The 17,939-nt window shown below is 36.0% G+C and overlaps 1 protein-coding gene across 1 annotated transcript; it reads right to left on the bottom strand.

Annotated features, from left to right (window-relative positions):
• Positions 1–448: 448 nt before the first annotated feature.
• On the bottom strand, positions 449–16,078 carry LOC132144896 (somatostatin receptor type 5-like). The gene is made up of 2 exons (XM_059555453.1): positions 15,759–16,078; positions 449–2,541 (listed from the first exon to the last, which is right to left on the bottom strand). The coding sequence occupies exon 2, from the start codon at positions 2,496–2,498 to the stop codon at positions 1,065–1,067; it is 1,434 nt and encodes a 477-aa protein (XP_059411436.1). The 5' UTR covers positions 2,499–2,541; positions 15,759–16,078; the 3' UTR covers positions 449–1,064.
• Between the last annotated feature and the right edge of the window lie 1,861 nt (positions 16,079–17,939).

Genomic DNA, 17,939 nt, shown 5'->3' with positions numbered 1-17,939 from the left:
GTATAGAAAAATGACATGACGATTCTTTAAAATTCTCCTTTTGTGTTTCTTGGAAAAAGAAATCCATAAATTTTTGGAATGATATAAGAGTGAATAAATAGTGACAAGTCAATTTTAAGTAAACTATCCTTTTAAGTTCAATACCTGAGTGTGTATGTTTGTTTTATTGGGTGGTAAAGGGGTAGTTTGGATGGAATTTACCATTGGTTAAATCTGGGTGTAAGTCCCCCTGCACAAAATAATTCAAGAAGTATTACAAAACAGAAATTCTTTAGGACATTCATTCCAACAGTGGTGCATTAACTGTAAAATAATATATATATATATATATATATATATATATATATATATATATATATATATATATATATATATATAATTTTTTAAAGAGTCCCTAAAAAATAGATGATGATCTGGATAATAAACATTCAGTTTTAAACATATCACAAAACTGTATAATATAACAATGTGTATGTAGAAGACCTGTTTGCAACATATTTCAATTAGTGTACAATACTTTTATAAGGCAAAAAGCACATACAGATACATTTAGAGAAAACTACAAGCCGATGTATAATTATTGACCTGTTTACATTTACAAAATATTTTCCAAATTTTATCTCTTAGTAGTATGCTACAAGTATCACTAAGTATGTTCACATACACAGCTAGAATTGAGCAAAAGTGCATGTAAATGTATTTAGTGATCTAGTGCCCAGTCAGTCGTAGACATAGATTTACTGCATTGATTAAATCTCCTACACAAATTTAGAAAAAGGCACATAGATGCTTCACATATTGTGGTGCTGGTCCCATAGGTATTGATACCATGGAATGCTGCTGATGACCCTTGTTTTGATTTGCCAAGTCTTATAAATAAGGCAAAATTCATTGTGACTATTTAAATTGTGTTGCCAGATTGTACACTTCCATACTACAATGTCTAATTACTAGGAGAAAATTTCATAGACATGAAGACGAGTTGTACTGTAACTACAAACTGGATAGAACTCAGGGAGGCATGTACAATAATACTGTTTTTCCAGCTGACACAAATCACAAGTTTACAAGTAGCTGATCTCTAGTGAGTTGTTTTTTTCCACCGGTTCCTCTGGCAGTGTTTTCACATTCCCATTTTTAGCCCCGTTCAGTAGGGTTGCAGCAGTTCCAAAGCCTGGTCCTTTAACATCCCCAGCCGTGCCTCTCCTGTCTGGGGAACTTGTCTCAGAAACCCCTGTACCCGAGGGTCTCTCTAAGAAAAGCGCTCGGCTACTTTCAGGTTGTCTGCTTCCGTTTCCATTCTGAGTAATCCTGCAGATTTCTGTCATCTCTGTCACTTCCTCCCTGTACTCTTCTTCTTCCTCATCCTCTTCATCTCTCACTGCTCTCTTAAGGCTTTCCCTGGGCATCAGCACTCTTCTTCTTTCCTCTAGATTCTGTTGCTCGGTGGACTCGTGGTTCTCGACCCTTCGAGATGAGCGGCACAGAGCCTTTCGAAATCCCCGCTTGAAGTTGTCCGAAAGGAAGCAGTAAACGATAGGGTTAGCGCAGCTGTTTGCGTAAGACAACACCACCACAAAAAGATGCAAACCCTGGGGCTCATCGCGCAGCGATTCCACCAGGTTTATGATATTGAGGGCATAAAACGGCATCCAGCAGAAAACGAACACAGCCACAACGATCACCACCATTCGCGTGACTTTTCGCTCTGACTTGCGCCGTTTGGTCGAAGTGGCATGAACCTTCTTTCCTGAGCTGCGGATTTTGATCACAATGAGGAGATAGCACATGCAGATGACTAGCAAGGGAAAGAAAAAGCCAACTGTGGAGGTGTAGATGATAAATGCTGCTCCCCAGATGTTGGCTGGCTCCGGCCAAATGATGTTGCAGATCCCTCCCTCCCTTTGCACGTTTGCAAAAATCACCACAGGCAAGACTACCAAAAACGAGACCGCCCAGATTGTCCCATTCACCGCCTTGGCCACTTGTGGTCGCCTCCATTTTGAGGACCGTATAGGATGAACCACGGCCAGGTAGCGGTCGATGCTCATCACGGTGAGGCAGAAGATGCTGGTGAACTGGTTAATGCCATCAACGGTCATGACCAACCTGCATGTGAATGAGCCGAAGGGCCAGGAGTGCATGGCGTTCTGCACAGCGAGGAAAGGAAGGCCCAGCATGAAGAGCTCATCGGCTATAGCTAGATTCAGGATGTAGATGTTGGTCACTGACTCTGTCTTGGAGTAGTGCAGGACGATGTGGATGACCAGTGAGTTTCCTCCCAGGCCGACGATGCAGACAATGATGTAAATAAGAGGGATGAGGATTCCTGCCATGCTTGTTCCTGCTCGGTTCCCCGCATCTGTCCCATTAGTGCAGTTCAAAGCATTGAGGAAGCAAGTGTGATTGAGAATGCTCTCGTTAAGGAGGAAACCAGGAATGGAGCCGTTGCCCCATAAGTCCAGCACAGCAGAGGCGTCTTCTGAGGTCAGCTCCATCTCAGTCTCTTGTCGTCACTGCCTTCAGCTGGGGGCCATTGTCCTGCACAGAGAACAACCACAGACTATCATTTCTCTCTCAATGCACTCTCACATTCAATAAATGCATAATCTACAGACAATAGCACCATTGTTAGGAAGTTTGATTCACACAGTTTTTTGCAAATCTGAAACTAGCTTACCAAGTGAAAACATACAATAGACTAGACCAGTGGTTCTCAACCTTTCTGAGTCCAACAGCCAAGACAATATTCAACAGCCCACGTTTATTTAATGCCAGACATGACAAAGACACCTTTTTTCAATTCATAAAATCATACATAAAACATTAAATCCATGTTTTGTCTTTTTAAACAAAATGTAGCCTAAATAATGATTATTATGTGAGTTTTGGCATTATATAAAAATATTTACAAATTAAAGTAAAATTAAAAACGATAAACTGAAACAATCAAGTACATGCAAGTACATGCAGTATTGCTGCATCAAGACCTAAAAAAGCAGGACAAGACAGGATTAAATTCATTCCCCGCTCCACAGGAGGGGGAAGGTGTTGAATGAAACTGGAGTACTGGGAAAATTGGTCTACACAGACCTCTGTGCTGCAATGGACAAAAATGTGTGAAAGCTCAGTGCATGGTGCATTCTCATCAGAATGAGAAATATGTTCAGTTTACATGTTGAAGATCTTGTTTTGTGTTTGTAACATTTAAATAAAAGCAGAAATTTTAATAATAAAATGTTATTGTTTATTTTTAAAATGACTGTTTATATTATATTATGTTATATTATATTATATTTATTTATTATAGAGTCCTCCTTTGAAATTTACTTTCCAGAGGCACCCTGATTGAGAACCACTGGACTGAACACTGGTCAAATGACATAAAAAACTGAAGGAATGCAGAGAAAAGTTTGTCGTAAAAACACTCATATGGCTCACAGGGATATGGATGGTGTTATTTTTGTCCCTTGGACAATCAGGCATGCCAATTATCCTGTGTATGTGAGATGCTCAGTAGAGAAAAGTCTGCCTCAGCAGTACCTTGCTGAACCATTAGAATGGGAGCGTTTCAAAACATTAGCACTGCATATATTTGAACTATGGAAAAACAAATATGGCCAATGACAATTAAATTGTAAAGCAAAGCATAATAGAACAGAAGAATGGTGTGCCATACTGAGAATGGTCATTTAAAACGCATAATTAAAATAGAATGAAGGAACAAAGGGTGAGAGCTGTTATATGTTGTGTCAGATAAGAAACAATTGCAGTGATGGCAACAGCAATGAGACTGACTCCATAGAGATGTTTGTGTTTGGCTTGGTTCAGGCAGACAGTTCAAATACTGCGCTTTCCCACATGTGGCTAGTAATTGACATTTTATTAGCAACCGTGCACACTGGGATTCAGAACTGACTGAGCAGATGATTAAAAGCCCATTCATGGTGTGTGTGTGGAAATGTTTGAAGGATACATACTCTCCTTGTTTATCTTAAACAGATAGTTCACTCAAATATGAAAAATCTGTCATCATATACTTAAATGAACACTCCACAATTTTTTGAAAATCGGCTCATTTTCCAACTCCCCTGGAGTTAAACAGTTGTGTTTTACCGCTTTCAAATTAATTCAGCCGATCTCAGGGTCTGGTGGTGGCACTTTTAGCTTAACTTAGCATAGATCATTGAATCTGATTAGACCGTTAGCATCTCGCTCAAAAATGACTAAAGAGTTTAGATATGCTTCCTATTTAAAACTTGACTCTTCTGTAGTTACATGAATGAGAGTATAGTTCCTAGCCATATCGTCCTAGAAAATCACAACTTTTCATTTTCTGTCGGTCTTAGTACACAATGTAACTACAGAAGAGTCACGTTTTAAATAGGGAACATATTTAAACTCTTTGGTCTTTTTTGAGCGAGATGCTAATGGTCTAATCAGATTGTGACAGTGAATTGATTAGAAAACCGTAAAACACAACTGTTTAACTCTAGTGGAGTTGGAAAATGAGTCTATTTTCAAAAATAGTGGAGTGTCTCTTTAAGAAATGTTTGGAACAAGACAAGGGTGCGTAAATTACAGATTTTTTTCTGTTTAGATGAATGAACTCTTATATATAATATATACAATGGCGTATAATATTCTATAATTCTATAGCAATATATAATACTATTTGGTGTTTGGAAGTGTAAGAACAGTCATGGGAGAGAAAAAGTAAATAGGATCAGGTGATCAGATGTCCATATGTTTTTGTTGAAATGGAAATGCTTTGTATGTAAGATAGTCACACCTGCCTCTCTCCTTTTCTATTGAATTTATTTTCTTTCTCCGTCCCAATTACATCCAGAAGCAAAGAATATGGAAGATAAATTGACTGTAGACCACTGTGGCACTCACACAGAGAGACAAACATGCAGAGAAGAACTGCCATCATCATGCTCTACAGTATAGGTTTAATGTTATCTAGGCTGAGATATGACCGTAAATTAATTACAATTAGGCTGAAGATAAAATGGGATACACTGGATACCAGGAAACTTTTTGATTAAAGAACAATCTGTTTGTTGAAAGATGTAATGCCAATGCTTTTACTATACTTCATTGTTTGAAGCACCCTGCTATTGAACATAGAAGACAATGTTTTGGAACATTTCAGAATAAAGGCGACAAATAATGTTACATGAATGAAAGCTAATTCATCATAAAGATTTGTTCCCTAAAAACAGTTGAAAGTTGTATTCAGTGTGAGTGCAATGTTGAAATGGGGGAAAAATGAATGCAGAATAGAATAAAAGTGTGAGTCGAACAAAGAGAATAACTGACAAGAGATAAAAGCAGGAGAAGAAAAGCTATGACATTAATATGGAATCACACTCATACCTTAATGATTAAACAGCTATCCAAACCATCAAACCATCTTTCTGGCTCCGGTTTTGCTTAAAAAACTTCTCAGAAGATCAAATGATTGATTTCATTAAGACTAAGTGTGCAAGCAATGCTTTTTGCAGTATTTTAAAGTTAATTGGGTCTTTTCAAGTAACATGAAACAGACGTGCGGAGAAAAAAACCCCCTTTATATGTCTTTATAAGCTTTATAATGATTGCACCACAGGCTGATTTTGTAGAACCCATTACAAGTTAGTGTTAATAGTATATTTTAATGCTTTAATGCCCACCATTTACATGATCTCTGCACTATATTATTGAAGGTGACTATTATGACATACACACTGCAATTTTTGATGTTTTACAAGTTGGCAAGAATTTATTTATTTATTTTCCCATTGGGAGAAATTGCATGTCAAATGTTGATGCTCAAATGGCTTGTTTTGAGTGAGAGGAATTACGAGCCAAACCAAGTACTTTATGAGCACTGGATGAAAATTTTTAAACAAAATTTGTGAAGTTGACCTGAATTTGGCCAGTGTAAGTCTATAGGCTTTCCCTTGTTTACAAACCAATCCAATCACATCGGCTGCTTGCAACCATACAGTGTACACACACACACACACACACACACAGACACACACACATTTAAAGGCTGTTTCACACAGAAAGTGATGCAAAAAAGCGAGGCAAATTGCGAACGAATGGTGCTTTCGGATAGGATTGTTTGCCTTCTGCTAATTCATGTCTGCACGCTAGGTGGTGCCGACCAGCAATGCATTTTTTTCTTCATGTAAGTCTGTGTATCTTGTAAATGGCTTTTACATCGTCCACTGCTCAATATACAGCATTACATTAAGATAAATAACTTTTGCTTCTTTATCAGAAACACAAACTATCCATAATGCTTACGGCTGTCCAATAAGATTTAAGCTAGGATCACGTGACCGGAGCAGCTGCTGTTACGTTTTCTTCCACGTGCACGAGGGTTATGAGTCAGAGCATGTTAATTATTTTTCTACACATGAAATATGAAAGCAGATAGACATGATTATGACTATATATTTTCTGTATGTGTTTTGTATGCAGCTCATGGTATTTTTATAGCAATTAAGGATGTTTTCGACAAATATTAGCATTAGCGTTATTAAACATACAGAGTGAATGTGTCTGCTTATTAATTAAATCAACTACAGATCACAACTATTTTACAAAGGCCAACACATATTTGAATAAAATACGTTTTTTATTGCAGTTTATAATACTAATAACAATTAAAATTAAATCAATTTCATAAGAAGTATTAGAGAAGCTCTTTTGTGTGTGATTGCATTTTGCCGAATTAGTTTTGTTATAATTTATATATATTTATATACATATAATTTAACCAGGTTGTTCTAAACCTGCATAAAGTGCTTTCCTTTGTTGAACACAAAAGATAATTTGAAGAATGTGGGTGACCTAACAATTTCTGGTCCATAATGACTCTGATAGTATTTTTTATCTACTATGGAAGTTCCTGAGAACCAGCAGCTGTTTAGGTACCCATTGTTTTATTACATTTTTTGAATGGGTGTCACTTACTTTGCCTCGCTAAAGGTGGCAACCCTAGGAATACCAGGTACACACACACACACACGCACACACACACACAATTAGACAAGTTTTTTTTTTCTCTGCACTTCACCAAGACATTTGCACAGTCATTTTTTATTTTCTTTTTCTGTCTAGTAGAAACAGCAACACTGGAAACCCTGACCTCCGTGTTTAGTGCAACAGCTGACACGATTGCCAGCTTGCAGTACAATTCTACTGTGTACCAGCTTTGATACAATTATCAGGTCAACTGACATCTGCAAAAGCTGATGTCCTCCCAAGTGCCCAAACTCGCACTGGCTTTCATGATTTTAAAATCACTTAACATAAGCTTAATATATAATTAGAATTTTTTTTTCTAAACTGAGGAAGATACTTTTTTTTAAAGGCTTTTGAAAATAGTGAGAGCAATACATAACTCATCATTCAACACTGGGGACGTCTCCTTGTCCTTTTCACTTTCCTTCCATCTCATTGACAGAGGCCTGCTCTGCTCCGGGAGGTCAGCATTGTTTGAACGGATGCTCACTTTAATCTATCTTTTCTCACCCACCCTTGGGAGCCATTCATCCATTCAATGGTTCATCTGATTATATGGCATTTGCTCCTGGGGACAAGTGCTAGATAAGAAAAATGACGCTTGCATTTGTTTTGAGAGACGCTTCACTCAATGCACTAGGGCTGGACAATTAATATAATTAGCTAATTCCTAAAATTGTCAATTACAGTATTGAATTGACAATTTTAGGAATTAGCTAATTATATTAATTGTCCAGCCCTAGTGCACTGAGTCAAGCGTCTTTCAAAACAAATCAAATAAATGAAATTGTGGCTATCGCTAATTGACGCATTTACATCTATTAAAAAAAAAAAGAAAGTAAAAAAAGATGTTTTTACAGCATTTTTTCTTGTAGCAGTAACCAATCACAGACATCTTTGTTGTATACAGATGAATGTGATAGCCAATCAAAGGGCTTTAAGCCTATCCATAATGACAACCGGCCCTAATGAGTGTTTTATGGGTTTTAAGTAGTCTTCTCCATAGAAGCATGTTTAATGTTTCCTTTTCATGAATTTAGAGACAAACATTATCAGAGAAGTCCAGAAAATATTCTAGTTCCTTCATTGATTAGAGAAGGAGAAGACTTTATCTAACAAACCTAAAATCATTTTAATGACTGTTAAAGCATTGATTCAGAGTGAAATAACCTCAGACAGTTTACAACATCTGCTGTTTTTAGCAAAGGTGAAGAGAGATCATCTAATCACAGATTTCAAGGGTTCAGACAGCTCAGTTAATTGCAGATTTTTAGGCAGGCTGAGATGAAAGCTGGGATCTAGCAATATCACTGCCTGACACTTTAGAACTAAAGTGAAAAGCATTGGCAGTAATCTGATTTGATATATGTGGTACCGCTCGCTTGCAAAGTAGATGATTTAACATCCAATCTGCAAGTGTTCCTGAGACTGCAGAACGTGCTGCATGTGGTCTCAAATGGTCACATGCAGTTTACTGATTACACTCTCATAAAAAAACAAAAGCTGTGTTACCCTTTAGTGGGCATATTATATAAAGGTTCAAAAGTGCATCTTTTAAAGGGGCACCGCCACAGTAACAGCATTTGTACCTTTGGTTCAGAGAGTGTATAATGGGATTGGATCATCAAAATGCCATTCTCACCTAAAATAAATATTTAATGTACATTTTATTAATTAAAATTAACATTTGTGATTTCAAGGGGGGGGGGATATTTGTCATTATCATGCAGCTTCTAAGATCTGAATGATGCTCTTTATATGCTCTAATTGTATGTGATAGCATGCTTCATCAAATCACTGACTTTTCATTATTTTTTTTTGCCACCTGATCATGTGTAGGGCTTTAGCCTCTCTGATGTCAGTTCTTTAACACAGAGTTTGGCCAGTATTTACACTGAAAGATTCTTCTTCTCAGAGGGCATTATTCTGTAGTTCGTTCGTCTATAGTTTGTTTTTCTAAGTAGGATGTCTGCTACATAAATTCACCATTTACAGTATGACTTTGTACTTTGCATTAATCATTGTCTAATTTAAACAAATCTTTTTTTAGTGAATGACTAAAAAAGATTGTATAAGTGGCATTTAAAATATAAATCGTTTATTACAGTGTGAATCAGAAGGTGAAAACAATAATTTCTGTTGAGAACTTTTCTGTTGCCATAATCACTTCTATGATTAGAGATGCTCTAAGCAACTTAACGCAGGATAAAATTAGTTAACGTAACTTAGCAAAAGAAAAATGCTGTAGAATTACCTAACCTCTGTATCACAAATAATAGTTTTTACAGTTCATTGCACTCCAATTTGTGAGAATATGATTGCATTACCCAAATAAATGGAGATTAATTCACCTATAGACAGAGAACAACAGATATGACTCATTTATGTGGGTCTGATCTCAAATGAATTAGCAGGAATTTATCATCTGAAAAGCAGAACTAATGTTTTACAACCGTAACAACCTTGACCTAATCAACCTGACAAAACAAAATAACTGCACGGACATATTAAATCATACTTTTTTTGTGAGGTTGGTTTTCTGTCTTTCTCTACAAGTGTACAAATGTCCTTTATCGTTTTGTTAAGGACATACAGTACATACATTTGCATGTCTGCAGTAAATATACCTGTCTGATTAAGTAAAATGTCAGATATGAAATGGAGATTATGAAAATCTTGTAATATACTTTAAGTAGAGACTCCCTTTTTCATCATATAAATAACTTAATGTGGCCTTTCCATGTCTGTGAAGTTCACAACACCATAGGGTGTCCCATTTGTCGTGTTATGAATCATTGGTGAGCTCACGAGACCCCCCAGCCCGTTGTGGCCACTCTTATGTCCTCACTGTGCTCTCTTGCTGACCCTGCAGTGTCATTCACTCCACAGCAGACTACAAAACCCACAGTCTCTCTGGCATTAGCTCAACAAAGTGTCAGAAAAGGACTGCAATGAATATTTTTGGGATGGGGCTACTTCTTCTCGTAAAGAAGTGACTGTCAAAAAGGAGGAAACTTTGAAGAAAAAAGGAAACTTTGACATGGAAACACACTGCATCAGTGTAAAAATGATCAGTTTACATTAATGTTTCCTAGTTATGCATGGATGCACAATGTGACAATTACAATATTTACAAATATTTGCATTTTTCCAAGAAGCAAAGCCCTGCTTGCTAATGCCTCATTAATAAAGAACATTTCGGTTCCCGAACAGATGCACATGCATTATACAGTCAGCGAGAGACTAACACAGCATCTTGTGTTGTAGGAAACAAATGAGCTTTGAAAAGCTTCAATTCAGTTTGAAAATCTCTTATTTTTGGTGTCATTGTGTCACATTATTCATAAATATTAGCATTGCACTGATCAGCACTGAAATATGCAAAATTACAGCACACATAGAGTTGTAATTTTATTTAAACATTATTTTAAATATGGTTGGAGCCTTTGTGTTATATATGCAACACCAATTGAAAAAAATAAATAATGCCTAAAATGTTAATTTAATGCTTAATTTAACTGTTCATTTAAAATTATTCATTTAAAAATCTAGAGATTAAAATTTATTTGACGGCAACAACAAAAAACGAAAAAGAATAATAATGAATTACTTGAAAGGAATGGTAAAGGGGAACGGACACAGTTACAGACGGGCGGTCTCTCTGAAAAACAAAACCGCTGAGAAATGTCTTATAAATATTACTCAAACTCGCCTTTGAATATTTTATAAACATCTGCTATGTGGTGTCACCTTTGCGTCCCTATGCAATGCATTCTGTTTTAAATATTCTTCTCCATGTCCATGGTGTCCCCATCAGCTAATCAGATCATTGACCCTTGCTGCTCATATCAGCAGTAAATCTGCTCTCTGGTGAGGTTTGCCAGATTTAGTTGTACACATCCGTCTCATACACACGAAAAAACCTTAGACGTTTGATCCCTAAAACTGCAATTATACACCCATGATTAAGATGATGATTTTACTTTTACAAACGCATGCTCTATTTTTCTCGCTGTCAAGGTTAATGTGTTGGTAATTCGTTTTTTCATTCAGTCTTGTTTGCATTACGTAATAAAATATTTGAAATCGTTCTCACTGCTGATGACATGGTCTGTTAAAATAATCAGTATCACTGGGTACTGGCATTGTTGTACTTGCACTGACAGATGTAAGTAAATCTACAATGTGTGTGTCACTGCCACAGGCATGAATACATTCATATTAAAGTAGATCACATAACGCTTGTTCAACTAAAGTCCATGTTTGTGCTGATGAGCAGCAAGGACATTCCATCTGGGACCTGTCCCATCATCCTTTGCAGCTCCAACCACACAAAAGGCCTTGAATTGTTTATAAATTCATGATCCAGAATGTCCTTAAAGGATAGTGATATCATTTACTCATCTTCATGTAATTACCAAACCTTGATTTCTTCCTGGGACTGTCGGAAAAGCTTGGAAAATGAATAATTAAAGTATTATAAAAGTGGAGTACTATATATACTCAATATAAAAAATCTGAAAAGTTTGTGTGACCAATCAATCCCAACAATAGGCTGTTATTTATTGTTATTTAAAAAAAATTGTTTTACACAGCAGTAAGTCAGCCATTTAGGTTTGGAACAACATGAGGGTGAATAAATGATTACAGAATTCAAACACACACACACACAGAGAGATATATAGGCCTATATATCGGTACAATGTATTTACAACTAATTTCATTTTGTATCATATTTATTCCCTGCACTAAAATGTTTTATTTGCTAAAAATTGCTTTGTGCAAGTCTTCATAAAACTTTTTTTTTAATACATATCTAAATACAGCATCTTGAATGACTAGGAAAGTTGCAGAAATTCATTGTCCAAAGTGTGTGAGAAGAGTGCAAGGCATTTTAAATTAAAGTTTGCCCAAAAATGTTTATTCTGTGACCATTCACACACACACACACACACACACACACACACACACACACATATATATATATAATGTATGTTGCAGTTCATTTGTTCTCAAAGAATCTTGTTTTTGTACTTGAATGTTCTGAGTTCAAAATTGGTTGGTTTTTGAGAAGCATTGTGTATAATTATTTTTTGAAATTACTAGCCCAAAGCTGTGGTAGCCGATTGTACGAGTCCTGAGAGAGATTATGTTACTCCCCACAGGCTGGTTCAGAAATGGGTTAGGTCTTATGGGCACATTCACACATTCACTGTTCATGCCTGTCAGACTGTTTCTAAACTGGACGGCCTCTGATCTCTCAAAGACTTGCAATCTACACACAGAGCTTAGTAGCAACCAATAAACAACACACTTATCAGCCCTGAAATGCTGCAGACTTAAACCACTAAAGACTGCAGAAGTCACACAGCAGGAGACCTTCTCAAACAGAAATCCCTCCATATCACCAGATCCATATTCACCTGCTTTGCCACCCTAAGCTGATCTGCTTAGTTCCTCCCTTGATAACATCAAATATCTCGGACTTGTCTGAAACAATACATTCAAGTTTTGCCTTGAATACAAAGAGAGCCATTCAATCACCTGGGCACAGTTTCGCTCTTTCAAGTCAATACCTCTCAGAGAATAAGTAAGTCTTTAAATAGCAATCCCGCATTTAATCAGCCTCTCACAATTCAGAAGGAATGATGAACTTTGCCTTCTGTCAGAAAGTAAGGCCGAGGTTACATATGACTGAGCTAGAGAAAGAAAAAGAGACAGACAAAAAGATTCTTTCAAAAATTCATTATACAAGACAGCACCTAGGCCTATTTGATCTATGCATCTCTACTGCATTGATCTGAATGTTTATCATATATATATATTGATTCATCAAATTTGATGATTCATCAAATTTAAGATATGATTCAGTAATAGATAGATAGTGTTAAATATAGCTAGATATAAATATAATACAAATATAATTGATTGACATCTGGGTAGTAATAATTCTTATTCCTAATTCCTCTTTTTAACCTTTTAAATGTTTTTTTTTTTCTTTTTTCTAAAATTACCTACATATGACATGCAGGTCATATGCAGGTCAACAATTTATTTTATTTATTTATTTATTTTTAATAAGTTTTTTATTTTGATGTAATTAAAATTTAGTTTACATTTTGATATATTTCTGATATAAATAATTCACTTTTTATTAAACTCTCAACCCCCTGCCATTTGTTCCTTCATGAACCCAAGTTTGGAGAAACATTGACATGATGTAATGTTTACTGCATTTCATGTTGTTAATAATGAATGGAATATATTTCCTTTCTTTTTGTACTTTTGTATCAATATGGTAAAAGAATATCCTACTGTATTTACATCAATGTGATAAACAAGTTAGGCCAAAAGTAGGGGTGGGCGATATGACCAAAATCTTATATCTTGATATGAATAATTGTATATTATTGATATGAATAATTGTATATATATATATAATATTATTATTTATTTATTTCTTCTTATTAAAGTTACAAAAGTGATTTAGTTAACAGCAGTGAGAGATTTTTTCTCACTGTTGTTTGATTAATATGAATGGCAGACAGGAAGAACACTGCACAGCTTCCCTTTAAGACCGAAGTCCGAATCCAATATTAATCTAAAAGTAATCCAAAAGTAGTCTGATTACATTACCTAAAATGTGTAATGTAATGTAATTACGTTATTAATTGTTAAATGTAATTTGGAATCAGTAACGGATTACAATTTTCTAAGCTATCTACTCCGCTCTATTGATTGAACTAAATCAACATGGTAAAATGAATGCCCTACTGTTCACTTTTTCGAAGCAACTTCTTTAAAAAAATCTCTGCCAGCAGAAAAATGAGTGGTATATGTTAAGTGAGTTGTCCTAACTTTCTATATGATAGACGGTAAAGTGTGTGCTGCATGTGGGTGGAACAGTTGGAGCAGTGTTGGGATAGAGAGAGGCATGTGATGAGACAATGCAGCCCCACTGTTATCACACAATCACACTGTCACTGAGAAAAGTCGAAAGGCTACTGGCAGAGGCGCTGACATGTTCTGTGGGTAAAAATAAAACATAATAAACTAACACACCCGATGCAACCAGACATGTTTGTGGGAGTCTTGCAAACACAGCAGGTGCGACGTGTCAGATCACAATATGAATTACATCGCATGATCAGACCACATGCAACTTACAGCAGTGCAAGAATGTGAAAATGTCCTGGTATTAATACGAAATATTATGCTCCACATACTTGTGTTATGAACAGGTATATTCTGAGACCATTTGGGTTTGATTTTAAGAGACGGGTTGTCAGGGCTGTCAGCTAAAGGGGGAAGGAGGAGCTGTTAATTAGAGAGTGGAGGGGGGCACATATTTATCACTCCTGCCCTCCCACTCTCATTCTGTCTCTCTATCCCTTTATTCCTTTTTCAATCAGTCTCTCTCTCTGTTTAATTCATGGTAGAAGACAGACCATTAATGCATACCTGCTTGAACTACTTAACATAGAAAGACTATACAAATGACATTCATTTAAGCAGCAACAAATAATTGCAATGCTAATGGTTGGAATTATCAGTCTGTTAATGATACCGGACAAGATGTTGTCAAATGGCTCCATAGCAGAACCAGTTCACCAGTTACACTATGTAGGCTGTCAAAACTGACACATCTCGCTTGAGAGTTGAACAGGCTGAGTCTTCTGGCTCACGGTATGCCTGCATTCTTGGCAGGCTGCTGCTTCTCTGTGGACAGCACTGGCTTTTCTCAGTCATGAGCTCAATTTTCTCCAAGAGCAAAGTGCTGTCCATCTCTGCTCACACTGAGTGGGTTTTTGAGTTAGGGCTTCTGTATTAGTATTAGTTTTTTCAGTTCAATGCAAGTCTTTTACCTCAGGATTAGTGGAACAAAAATGTAAGAAATACTATTTATTTTCTACAGCACAAAGTCAGGAAAGTAAATACAATAATATTTTATTTAGATTTTATTTTTTTTTATCAAATAGCAGATACAAGTTTATAAGTAACTACAAGTCAAGTGTTGTTCCTAAACCAGCTACAGATGAATGACAGCTTAATTTACGCAAAATGTGCATGGCTATTACTCTTTTTTTTTCTCCTTCTTTTTTTGTGCATAGTTGTATTTTTGTATTCTTCTTCTGCTATCCTAATGTTACTGTTAATTGAATGTAATGCTTTTACATGAAATGGTCTATAGTCTATAGTATATGTATATGTATATCTAAACATACTACTAACAACTAAATTGCATACAATGCATAAAATTGGATACGCAAAACTGAATTGAGAGCTGCCAAGTTGTCAACACCATTTAGGAGCAATGATAAACCAGTGAGTACTTACATAGTCTAACATAACCACCTTTACAAGACGGTTGCTACAATATGAATGAAAGACTTTACTAGGATGTTACCAAGTAACAATTACGCTCTAATAACACTAAGTAATTAGTGTGAATAGCACCTGCGCTTCACCTGACTTGCTCATACCCCATTACATGAAAAGCAACGATGTTTACTGCAGTCACGAATGAGCTCCGAAATATAGCCTGGAATCTGTCACAACACTTATCTACATGAGCCTTGTCCTATTATTTATTATTAGATATTATTTCGAACAGTTTGAGCATTCAACAGAATGAATGTCCATAACTTCTAACCGAAGATTATTAATAAACTACAAGGTTAACAATCTGCTGCCGACAGAGACCCCCCGAAATTGCACAATGCAAAGTTTCCTACCTTAAACCTCACAACTGGGAATATGACAAACTGGAGACTGTCCGTGGTGATACTTGTAACTTAATTCAAAGGTTAAAGCGTTTTTCCTGGACGAGCCGTTGCTCGCGCTCTCCGAAGATGTTGCAGGAACAGCGCGTGGTGCTTTGGCTCAGCGAGCGCGAGAGAAACTCTCATATCTGAGGAGTCGTGAAGATTACATTACTCAATGCTCCATCACTCCCCTGTAACCAGGTAACGGCTCTTCCGCAAGCACAAGCCAAGGGAAGGTAGGCGTGATATAAATCACTCCGGTACCGGAGTCTGTGTGCGCGCACGCGTGTGTTTTAAAGCTTTGTTGTTGATTATAAGCAGCGAGTGCACGGCGTGTTCTTTATGGCACAAGACTGCATAGGTCATTACTGATTGTTAATGATCCCAAATGAGAAGCATCATATTTTTCACTCAGATAAAACTTATACAGCTGATAGCCTATTTTGTTTGACAGACCAAGGTGAAGCCCTTAAGTAAACAGCTTTTGGATTCGAAATTCTAATATGCACAAGATTTTCAATGTTTTGAATCTAATGATTATTCCATGCATTAATTCCAATATTAATCAGAATCGTGCAAGCATCATATAAACGGATTTAACAGACTGCTATAACCAGATAAAAGAAAAAAAAAGACATATGTGTGTCAAATTTCTGAACATGAAAACAATATGTGCAATATATAGCTACTACAACTTATTTGAACAAGTTTAATTTGTGCATTTCTAAACAAACTTAATTTTGAGTGATATTAGTTTAGATTGCATTTAATTAAGCATTTATTTATACATTTACATATTTGCATTGGTTTACATATAAATATTGATGGATCATTAAAGGTGCTTGAGATGCACATTCTGGACAGTTACACATCTGACCTGACTTCTGATATATGTCTGTTCTGTTAGTATTTGCACAAAAATGTGCAAAATGTCTAAAAGGTTTAAGGGTATTTTTAGTAAAAAAAAAAAAAAAAAAGAAGAAGAAGATATTCAATTAATCTTGCATAATACAATCACTTTAAAAAGAACCAAAATCCCTTATAACTCTCTTATAACTTTGAATTACTTGTTGAATACACCAGGTTTATTGCAGCGGTAATGTCTAATATAGATCCTAAATTAGCTATATGGGATCAAAAAGGTCTAAAAAAATATTATGTGATATTAAATATAAATATTAAAAAAGTATTATGTGATACCTAGATCAGCTGTCACCTGCATGAGTATAATAGAGCCATCAAAAAGTAAATAGAAGGAATGATGCGCTCAAGAGGTTAAAGATTAAAGGATATGTACTGAAGAGTCATACCATATAATGCATGAACAAGAAAACACTCTCACCGAGTGCATGCATGGTTGGAGACCTTAAAAGCACGTTACCAGGTAAGAACGGAAAGGTTGCCATAGTTAACAGTTCTTCAAAAAATTATATACATTTCACCTTCAGAATTGTTTCTTCATTACAACAACTAAAAAAAATAAAAAAATAAAAAGAAAAGATTTCTCAGTTAAGTGCTGTGCTGAAAATTCTTTACCTACTTTTGTGTTCACGGTCAAACGTAAATTGTAAATCTCTCATTATGCTATATTATGACCACATTTTGGATACAGTCTTTTTGACAACATGTTTCAATTAGCACATGTTTATTTTTATTTTTAGAACTGATTGTTCATACGCTCTATTGATCTGAACCTGCGGACCTCTGTTTTTGAGTGAGATACAAAATATGGATCAATTGTGGATCATTTTGCCAGTAGTCTATCAAAAACTGAGTATAAGCTCAGTAAGCTTTTAAGATCAATGAAGCCTATGAGCAGTCAGTTTTAAATAACATAGCTGGAGAAAGCAATTTTTTTGGTATCCTTTTCATACTCTTTTCAGGTCAAAATGGCCAGAACACAATATGAGGTTTAAAGCTTTAGATGTGTTGTTTAGAAACTCTTTTCCTTCGTAAGTGAGCTAAAAGTGGTCCGAATCTGATGTTGTGCCGTCAAGATTATGTCACAGGATGCAGGAAATCAATAGCTCATTACTTGCACTTGACTTAGGGATCCCTGTCTTGCTTATTCGCCGTATCTATGGCATTTCAAAACTGTTGATGCCTTAACAGCAAATCCCAGAGGTGGTCTCTGAAAATCCATCAAACCCT

The sequence above is a fragment of the Carassius carassius genome, chromosome 1, assembly GCF_963082965.1.
Source record: "Carassius carassius chromosome 1, fCarCar2.1, whole genome shotgun sequence".
In the NCBI taxonomy this organism is placed as follows: Eukaryota; Metazoa; Chordata; class Actinopteri; order Cypriniformes; family Cyprinidae; genus Carassius; species Carassius carassius.
This window is presented reverse-complemented; position numbering and strand designations above follow the sequence as displayed.